At 44.6% G+C, this 10287-nt stretch overlaps 1 protein-coding gene across 2 annotated transcripts in view; it reads left to right on the top strand.

Moving 5' to 3' along the window:
* Window positions 1-10287, top strand: part of prex1 (phosphatidylinositol-3,4,5-trisphosphate-dependent Rac exchange factor 1) — a 75006-nt gene that overhangs the window by 10344 nt on the left and 54375 nt on the right. For both annotated transcript variants that reach the window (XM_031868801.1, XM_031868802.1), the window contains exons 2-3: window positions 7020-7085; window positions 7348-7470. In XM_031868801.1, coding sequence (XP_031724661.1) covers window positions 7020-7085; window positions 7348-7470 — 189 coding nt within the window. The remainder of the gene's footprint in view (window positions 1-7019; window positions 7086-7347; window positions 7471-10287) is intronic.

The raw sequence follows: 10287 nt of genomic DNA, 5'->3' as shown, positions 1-10287 counted from the left end.
CCCCCCCCCCCCCCCCCCCCCCCCCCCCCCAAAAGGCGAGCCCCTTAATGGACGCATTGTTTGTTAGCTTGTTGTTGTTTTTCTCTCGGATAAGGAGGGGTAGAGACTACTGAGAACACGCATAGAAAAAGTCCTGAATCTGTGGATCTGGGTTCTTGTTTGAGGGTTGTTTCAGTAGGTGTGGGAACTGCAGAGCATTGAAAGGGGGCTCTCAGGATCTTCTGGAGAGAGAAAAAAACCCTGACAAGTGTTAGAGCTAGTGCTTGATATACGGGGGGCTCTTGTGAGATATCTGAATTGAGCGAGATGGCCCAGCATTGTTGCTGAATGCTGATGTAGCCACGGGCAATCGGGGAAACGTCCCAGTTCTGTCCCCATTAACGCCATCTTTAGTCCCAGTATGGAGAAGCTGCTAGAGCGAGAGCAGCAGGCCCAGTATACTGATTCAGTTATGAGCTGCTCATGACTTGTAGAAAACATGGTATATATATACATATATTACCAAATGCAGGTTAATGAACATGGTTTTACAGTAAACGATGCTGATACTGATACACTGGCACATATGTCAATTTGTTTCTAAATCTAGTCGACATATGTGTTTGTTCATATGCTAGGCTGTGGATATGAATGTGTTATTTATTTATTTCATGTGCAATATAACTTTTCTATTTCAGTTTCTATTAGGCTCGGGTGTTAGTGTTACTTCTTAAACACTTCATATTTTTAGTTGATTTTAGTTTTACCACGTTTACCTTACTTACTTTTTATACACTTAATACTTATTACTCTATCGTTCATGTCTAGATTTATATTCAGTTTTTTTCTTATACTTCAATCTCTGGCGCAAGAATTTCCCTCAAGGATTAATAAAGGTCTATCGTATCTCTTCTCATCTCTTAAGTTGTTCTTGTGATTCAGGACCCTACTACAGCCACAGATTATGTTTTGTCACGTCCCTCCCTGTTTTTCTGTACAAAGTACTCTAAACACCTCTCAGTATAATGCAATCCAGTGCGACACCACCATGGCTTCCACAATGTCCACTGCGTGACCGCATTCTCACAGGCATCCATTAATCCCCATGTCATGAGGAGGACCTTCTCTGAATGTGAACATCCAAGTTCTACGGGTCCTGACTGTGAGTGACCTGAGGCCACACATCCCCTTTCAGCAGCCTAAATGTTTCCCGACTGTTCGCCGGACTTACTCTCATGTCGCAACTGGTTTGACCATTACTTCTCTCTCTCGTTATTTCCCTTCTGTTATTGTGACCGCGTGAAGTTTCTCGCCTTAAGAAATAATTTTCGATTGCTAAGATCTGACACTTGTTAAGCAAGTGTAGTTTCGTGTTTAGTGGTCTGTATTTTTGTGAGCCAGCCCAATTTGCCTTGACTCAAAGATGTGAAGCATGTTGCCTAGTTGGCTTGGCTGCAGGTAGAAAGCCCTGCTCAGAGGCAGACGAGGCAGACGCTAAGGCAGCAGGCCTCCTGCTCCCTGTCCAGTGGAGCGAACGCTGAACCCGCACCAGCATATGGTCCATCTGTATCCTCACACCTTACTGTCTGGCCCCTCTTTGCCCCCCCTACCCCCCACCCTCCCAACACAGATCTGACCCTTTGACAGTTGGTCATATAAAGAAAAACCATCCTAAACTGTGATCACACCGTCTGGGGTGGCGGGCGATGCCGGATGTTGGGTTAGACATGTTTTTTGGGGGGGTTTTCAGCCTGCCAAGTGCTACGATGGGCGGTGACGAGATCATGTGTAAATAATCAAAACAGAGGCTTTGTGTTTCCGTCCGTTCCTTTCAATCCATAGCATAATAAATAGCACGGCCTCCCTCTAGTCATTTAGTCTTAAACACATAGACAGCGTTCTCATTACAGTGCGGCTGTTGCGCCACAAAGTTCAGGGTGAAGTCCATAATTTAAATCCCTTTTCAAGCGCACAGTGTGATTTATTTGTTTGTCACAGTTTGGTTGCATGCTAGCGCGAATCTGTGAGACATAACTTTAGGGAAACGCAGTCGAGTTAGCGGCCAGTCAAACATGTCACATACTTCCTTCACACAAAAGCCACACTTCATTTTTTCTGAGGCAACATCTGCCGCTTTTGTGTCGAGAGGCGCTGCTTCGTTTGTTTTCCCTCCCCGCTGAGTCCAATCGCTGTCTATCTGCCTGAAAAGGAAAAACAAACTTGTCAATGATTTGGTCTTCAAAAAAAAAAAGTGTCGGCTTTTGTTCAGTGTGATTGCTCTGTTTTCACTTCCTGTTTGCTTGCCACACACCTACACACACCTACACCCACACACACCGACAAAGGCATGCATGGGCACTTCTTCTGTTGCAGTTTGGGCTTTTTAAAATTGTCCTCACTCTTTCTCGCACAAAAGTTGCTGCAATAAAACGGACAGTGACTCAGCTTTGCGGCACGTGGCCATTCAGCAAGTAGCCCGTTTGACAGCTTTCAGTGGAACTGATGCAAGGGACACCAAAATGTGACCTGCTCTTCACACTCAATAGCAGAAGTGCAAAAGTAACGCACTCTTTGCAGAGTCAGCCATGTGCTGTCATAATGCAGCATGTGTGCACCAAGCAGCATCTTCATGATGAGGCAGGACCCTTGTGTGACCAGGGCCAAAGCAGCTGTGGCTGATGAGGTAGAGGAGGAGATCTGCAGTTCAATTCCCGGCTTCTCCTTTGTGTGGTCAGAAGACCAGAAAGTCCATTTGCAGTGCAGACTTCTACCAGACACTCGTTGTGTTGTGGACCTGAGTCTGAGAGGGCTTTTTCCGAACTGCCTCTGAACTTCGACGGAAGGTTTCACGCTTGAGTTAACTTACCGAACTCTTGGGCCAAACGGCGTCAAGTACAGAAAGTTCACAAGTGTGAAAAACACCCGTGTGCAACGGTCTTTCTAAATGAGGGCAGAGGAAGAGGTGTGGGCCTGTGAAGATGCTAACAAAGAGCTAATTATTGAGCACTTGAAGAGAGTCCTGGCAATGATGTCAGTGCTGTAATGCTTGCACAACTGCAGCGCAGAATATTAAAGGCCTGATGACTAGGAAGAAGAAGTGTTCGATGAGGAGAATAAGCAGGTCTGATTATGAAGAATGTTATTGGTTCCTCTTCAACAACTAGAGTAAGATTAATCTGTACATTTTTTTCCATGAAAAAGTGTGAAAACTACATTCTGTCTCCTGAAACTGCCAAATATTATTATGACTGATAAGTGAAATATTTTGCAAAATGTTCAAGATTACAATGCTTTCCATAATGAGATAACTTTAACGTTTTATATTTCAGAAAAAAAGCCACCACATGAATAATGTATAAATGGCTCCACAAAGCTGTTTTAACCATTACAGCATTCTGTTGTTCTGGAACTCGTGACCGTGACCTCCCTGGCTGCTTTCCCACTCTGAAATAGTAGTGGTGTAATTCTGCATTAGTGTCGTGCTTGGCAGCCACTTTGTGGTCTATGAAGAAAAGCTCCATCACGGTTGCGTTGCCAGCCTCCCGTGGGATTGTATCACGAGCAGCCCCCCCCCTCTCAACAGCCCATCACCCCTGTGGCAAGAGACCACCGCGTGCAGCAGCTGAGCCCCCCCCCTCCTCTGTGCAGACACTCTGACTCATTATTACGAGCACGGGGGTATCAAAAAGCGAATTTGGTGTCTCATCTCACCGACTATTATTAACACATTGATTGATGCCATCGCTATTTTTAGGAGTCGGAAAAGGCAACTGGGCATCTCATGCACAAGATATAACAAGCCAAGTGTGTGTCACCTGTGGCTCAGTCAGATCTCAGTAACAGACGAGAGAGAGTTGTTGTTATTGAGTGGTTGTTGCCCCGTATACATGTACATATTATTTTTCAATGTCTGATCCTCCACTCAACGTGATTACACGCCCTTCGGCTCACTGGTAACGATGTGGCGATGTCAGGAAAAAGAGGCAGCCGGGTCACCTGAGATGGGAGATTAGAAAGCAAACATCCAGCCGCCTCTCAGCATGTTCATTAAGAAGCAATGAGCCTAACGAGCGCGCCCAGTGGGTAGCGTATTACAGTGCTCGTCATGACTACTATGTTTGTTTTTCATGATTGATTTTTTTTTCTTCTCCTTTTCCAATAACAACTGGCTTAGCTGTGTACTGTGGAAAGGATGGCTCTTTTCAATATTCATCTCATATCGAAATGTCAGTGTGTGTGTGTGTGTGTGTGTGTGTGTGTGGGGCAAGGCTCCAAGGTATTGTCCTCTCCATGCAAATTACGCATGACTCGCAGTACGCTGAGGGTTATCTGAGGGCGCGCTCACATCTGCGTGATTCTGTGCGAGTTGGAAATATCAACTCTGTTTTATTTTTTTCCTTTTTGGTGTCGAATCGTGAAGTCGATCTGGACTCAACAGATGCCGCGTGGAATCACGCGTTACTCGTCCGTGAGTTTGGCCGTCATTTTGGCCGAGTTACAGATTCAGGCCGCGGACGTCAAAACTTCTGCCACCTATGACTGATCTGTCTGTTCTGTCACCGGTGGTCATTACAGTTAAGGACTTCAGAAGTAGCTGAATACGAAAGTCCAGACTGCAGATTGCCCAATTATGATGCTTGGCTTTCAAAGTACAACGAACTGCTGTCCATCAAACGTCAAAATCCTTCCAATTATACCCATAATGCTTTTGTTTCGGGGCAATTTCCCGTTGTCGATTCTGATCACGCTCACCAAATATTACAGTCCAGACTGTAAAACGTTTGCACCATGCTTGGAGCGCATGCCCGGTTTATGCTCTGCTCTGTTGTCATGCTGGTGGACAGAGGGAGCTCCATCTTTTTTTCTTCTCCCTCAAATAAACCTGTGTGCTTTGTGACGGAACAATGAAGACAGCCAACACAACCCTGGGTGAGAATGGCCATGTCACGGGGCGAGACCTGAGCTGAAAGGATCCCTTTGTTGCTCCTTCCCTCCATCCTCCCTGCTGATGGCCACATCTGTGTGGCACATTTTGTTTCAAACAGCGAATCCCGTCCTGGATGGTAGGTGTCCATAGAGAATGACTCCAAAGTCTGGATGCTTTAGTTCCCGCCCACTGTCCTAACATTGTCCCTTTTGCCTTTTTTTGTTTTCTCCCTCTGCTCTCGACTGAGGAAGAGCCTTGTTTCCTCTCCTCGTCCTCTCTGCCAGTGAGCAATCTCTCAGACGAGTGACTCCTCCAGTGTGGACACGGTACAAGTTGCCATATGGGAGATTTAATTAGTGCACGCCTTCGAGAACAATCAGCGCCCTCCCAAAACCAGTCAAGAACACGACATCTGCCGCTTCCCTTTAATACTGATCTTAATTAGCGAGGTCGCAGCTCGCTGCCGAGGACCTTTGCTTTCTATTTTGGTGCAACCGACGCAAAAGCCAATAAAAAAAACCCAAAATACTGGAGACAATCCTCCCTACGTGTTCGGCCTCTGAGGAAATGATATGATTGCAGCCTGCTGCTCGGCTGGCTGCGTTCTATCTTTAGAGCAAATGTGTGATTACAAGTGTCAGTCTTTCATTACAGGCAAGGGACTGACTGTAAGTAATGCATGTAGTTGGCTGATGTTCTGTGTGACTGTAGAGCATTCAAGGGTTTTTCTTTATATTGTCGGCAAAAATCCCAGATTTTCTTACTCGTCAACATTCTGGGTTGCTCTTGATAATCCACAGAATACAGAGCCAACCGCTTTTATACAGACTATTTCTTTTCCAATTAAGTATATTTGGCCTGGATAATTAATCTTAATAATTTTATAGTACCCACCTAAAACGTAGCGTCAACTAAAATGATCAAGAATCGGATTGATTGATCGGATATTGCCTGATCTCATGTGGGAAGATGTTCTATCTTTAATCTGTTCATCATTTATTTAACACTGATACACTGAGAAGTAAAAAGGGGTTGAAACATGTTGATTTTTAAAACAACATCCAGCACCACTGAGACGCTGTTGCTGCTTGAAACATGTTTACTGTCATTGTAGTGAGGCAGGAAATCTACTACAAAGATGATCTCAAAACCTGAACAAAGGAATCTAGAAAGAGTCCACTAGAACCACTGACCCTTTCACCTGGCAGTGTAGATCATTGCGCTGCTTCTGTCATTGTAGCTTTTAAGGTGTCAGGCGTGAATCAGCTGCAAGGTTTCAGAAACAACAGCAGTATTCTCCAGTGACACTTACATTTCAGATGTACATTCATCATTGAACCCAGCAGTTCTTTTCCACCCTTCATCCATGTGGCACACTATCACTTTTCACACTTGAGGCTCTGACATGCAGGAAGGTTGTGTCTGACAGACAGAGAATTGGGGAAGAGAGAATAAAAGAAACTGTTTGCACATTCACTTCCCCCTCTGCACCCTTCTTTCAAAGTCGGGATTGGCAGGCGCGTGCACACACACACGCACAACCGCACACGCAAGCAAAGCCCAACTTGACGTGAGCCTTTTGCGTTCGTCTCCGGTGAAGTGGTGTGTGCAGACGCTGCAACAATTAAGCAGTTCTGTTTTCTCTTTCTTCCAGCTGGATGCCCAGGTGCATTAGCTTCCTCTACAGCGGAGCCATGCAATGAGCTTTAAGTGTCACAAGAAAAACACGCAATACCTAAGGGATAGTGAAATAACTGTGACGCGTCTTTGTGGAGCGCCATAAAAGGCGATTTTCCCTTAAGTATGTGAGTGTGCATGTGGCTGTCTGTCGCTCAAGGGCTTGTGTGTTTTATGCTCATGTATGTATCTGTTTCCTCAAAGCAAAGAGCTCATACGCACTCATGTTAAAAAAAAAAAAAAAGTAGACGGAAGCTTGACTTCCACTCCCAGGCAACGCTTGTGTGTACACGCACACAGGTTTTTAAAAAAAGCCTCCACTTGTTATCTTGTTTATAATAGCAAACTCACCACGCTTCTGTTCTCATAGACAGAAATAGTCGTCAACAAAAAAAGACTTATTCTTAAACCTGCTCTGTTTCTGTTTCCCCTTCAGGCATTTTTACACAGAATCCGACAAACTGCAGATGACCAACAGTGCCTCTCACCAGAACATGTCAAGGTATGGCCAGCCTTTAAATACTACAAAAAAACAAAACAAGCCAAAAGCTTCTTTCTAAAATTATTGTTTTTTTTAATATTATGAATCTCAAACATGGTATTTGCTCTCTTTCCCCCACGTCTCCGTCCATCTGTTGGTCACTTCCTTGCCCTTTTCCCTCGCCTTTTCCCTCGCTTCCTTCCACCCTGCCTCTTTATCCCTTCCTTCCTCTGCATCCCCTCCCCTTACATCACCCTCTCCCCCCCACCCTCCCTGTTTTTAGATTCTGTTTTCAAATATTGAGGACATCCTGGAGTTGCACAAAGAGGTGCTGTCTGCAGTGGAGGCCGTTCTGCAGCCCGATCCCCATCCCCAGCGTGCACTGGGACACGTGTTCCTGCAGTTTGTAAGTAGCACATGACACACACACAGACGAGCATCAAACAGCAGACCATCACACGGATCACGCATGTGGGAGTGTGTGCATGTATGCAATTCCTCCTCCTTGTGAAAAAAACACACACAAACTCACAAACTCTTTTCATGGGCTACGCGTAACCACAGATGCAGGGAAAGCGTGCAAAGCCTGCTGTGGAGATGCCCCTTAATTCTCTTTCACACACACACACACACACACACACACACACACACACACACACACACCCCTCCCTTTGCCTTTCCTCCCTTTCCAAACAGGCTGCATCCTGTCAGCCAAAAAGAGTCTCTCTTCATCAGTCTCTGTCTCCTGCCATCTCCTTCTCTTGCCCCTCCATCCCTCCATCCAAAGATTCCTCTCTGCTCTGCCCCCCCCCCCCCCCGCTCCCCTCTGTTTGAACTCGTTTGGCCCCAGGGAACAAACAAAGAAGGGTCTGTGTCCAGGGAGGAAGAGATGGTGTGTCACTCGGCGAGGGGACAATGCTTCTGCTGGTTGCACTCAATCGCGAGTTCCCTCTCTTGCTCTCCCTGTTTGTCTCTCTCTGATAAAGCATCTTAAATTCACTTTCACTGAGGCACAGAACGCCTCAGTGAAACACCACCGCTAGGTATTCCACTGTCGGTCTGCTCCTTCAGCCTATTGGTCAGTGTTGCAGGACACCATTAGATTCTCAAAGACAGAAAAAAAGGTAGTTGTTTTGCCTTTTGAGAAATGTCCATATAGCCAAAAGTCCAACCTGCATGCCATTTCATGAAGCACACCACCATCAATAATGATCCACCCACTACCTGCTTGTGGCATGAATGCCATTTAATCACATCTGTGGAGAGCTGTTTAATCGGCTCATCAAAATGTACCTTCACACGTTATGGTCACTCTGGCTGTCAGGTCAAGTGTCGGTGTGGAGCATTGATTAAAGGAACCCAGTCTGTTTTTTTCCCCAACACTGTGTTCAGACTGGGAGATATAGAGGTCAGGCTGGATGGGTAATAGGAAAGCTGCTGGTGCTTCCATTCCCCATGGCCTCTTCATAATGTCCGTGTCTTTAAGTCTACGTCAGTGCCACGACAGGAAAGAAACCTGTGTGACTCAAACCAGCACTGGATATCGATTCCAGGTGTGATGATGAGTCATAGTAAGAAAGCAGAACTCAATATGCTTGATATAATGAATTTAAATGGTATTTCAGTACAGTTCTGTTCAACAGATACCGACGTCAAACATGTACATGAAAACTGAGTATAGTTTTTAAAATGTACATGCATATATTCAATTACATTGAATGTTTATGCACTTTTTAATGTTGCAAATAAGGATAAGGATAAGGATTTCTGCCAGTTTGCTGGTTTCGTCCGACCAACAGGCCAAAACTCAGATATTCAATTAACATTATTATAAGAAGATAAAAGCTCAACACCTTTACATCTGAAAAACTAGGCTGATGAATGACATTGTCGATAATCTACTTTTTATCATATTGTCAACTAATTACCATGAAACTACCAAAACCAACACAAAAATAAAAGATTCTATCACGTCTCATGCTGTGTTGTGTTTGTACCAGGGGTAGCGTGTGTTTTGTAATTTAACTCTCAGCGAATAAGCATTTCTCCCAACATGTTTAACTATTCCTTTAAATTCATAATTAATTTCAATCACAATTGTTGGCGAATAATCTTCCAACTAATTTAGCACTAATGTGTTTAATTTGCAAACAGGAAGTATACGCAGTTTATATTTTATAATCAGTTTATAAACATGCAATAAATGGTTTAACACACTGTAATGCACTTGTAAGCAGATTTTAAAAGTTTGTTAATGAATTTATCAACAACAACTCCTGTGAGTTTAATAAGTGGAGGCTGCTGTATAAACGGATAGTGAATGGCAATAAAACACAGTTGTAATGATGTAAAATATGCCTCCATAAGAGAAGTTATAATTGTTGACAAACACCATGTAACTAACACTTGAACATGTCCTCATGTTTGCTTACAACTGCATTATGGTGTGTTTGTTAAAAGCGTATGCGCTGCTTATAAATAGGGGGGAGGGGGGGTGTTACCCTGCATATCTATTACACTTCCCTCTCCAGCCCATGACCTTTGTCTCCTCCGACACCGACACGTCTCAGCCAATCGGTTTGCCTCGTCTGGCGCCCTCCAGCGTAGCCCTTGACCTCGACCAGAGGTCACCACCATGACTGGGGTTTGATTAACCTCCCGCATTGTTCCACAAGACTGTCTGCCACTCACAGCGAGGGAAGACAAATGGGAAGATTCATTGCTATTCAAAGTCAGATGTCGCCAAGATGGCTTGGGAGGCTGCAGATGTAAAAAAAAGAAAAAAAAAGAAAAGTGCACCAGTCTTTTATTTTGAAGGCAAAGCCAGTTTGTTTGTCTAGCATATTTCAGTAGCAAGGTAATTCAAAGTGCATTACATATAACATCGAAAGCATGAATGCAGTGTACAGATGCTTCTTTGTCACTGTTAATGAATAGAGGACATTTAATAAAAATTGACCACACACACACACAGATTCTTAGCCCTCGCTTCAAGACCACGGCATGCATGAGATTATTGGAACCCTGCGAAAGGTGCAAAAGTTACTCGCGCAAGAGGAGAAATCAGAGACGTCAATATTTGCTCTATTTCTGGGAGTGTATACACGAGCGCTGTGCAAGAGGCAACAGTCACGTCATTATGCGCTTTCTGAACTACGGCCATTATGCTTTGACTCTGTGTGTGTGTGTGTGTGTGTGTGTGTGTGTGTGTGTGTGTGTGTGT

The sequence above is a fragment of the Anarrhichthys ocellatus genome, unplaced genomic scaffold (genome assembly GCF_004355925.1).
Source record: "Anarrhichthys ocellatus isolate YVR2014 unplaced genomic scaffold, GSC_Weel_1.0 scaffold44, whole genome shotgun sequence".
Classification (NCBI taxonomy): domain Eukaryota; kingdom Metazoa; phylum Chordata; class Actinopteri; order Perciformes; family Anarhichadidae; genus Anarrhichthys; species Anarrhichthys ocellatus.
The sequence above is the reverse complement of the archived record's forward strand: the minus strand, read 5'-3'. Positions and strand labels throughout refer to the sequence as shown.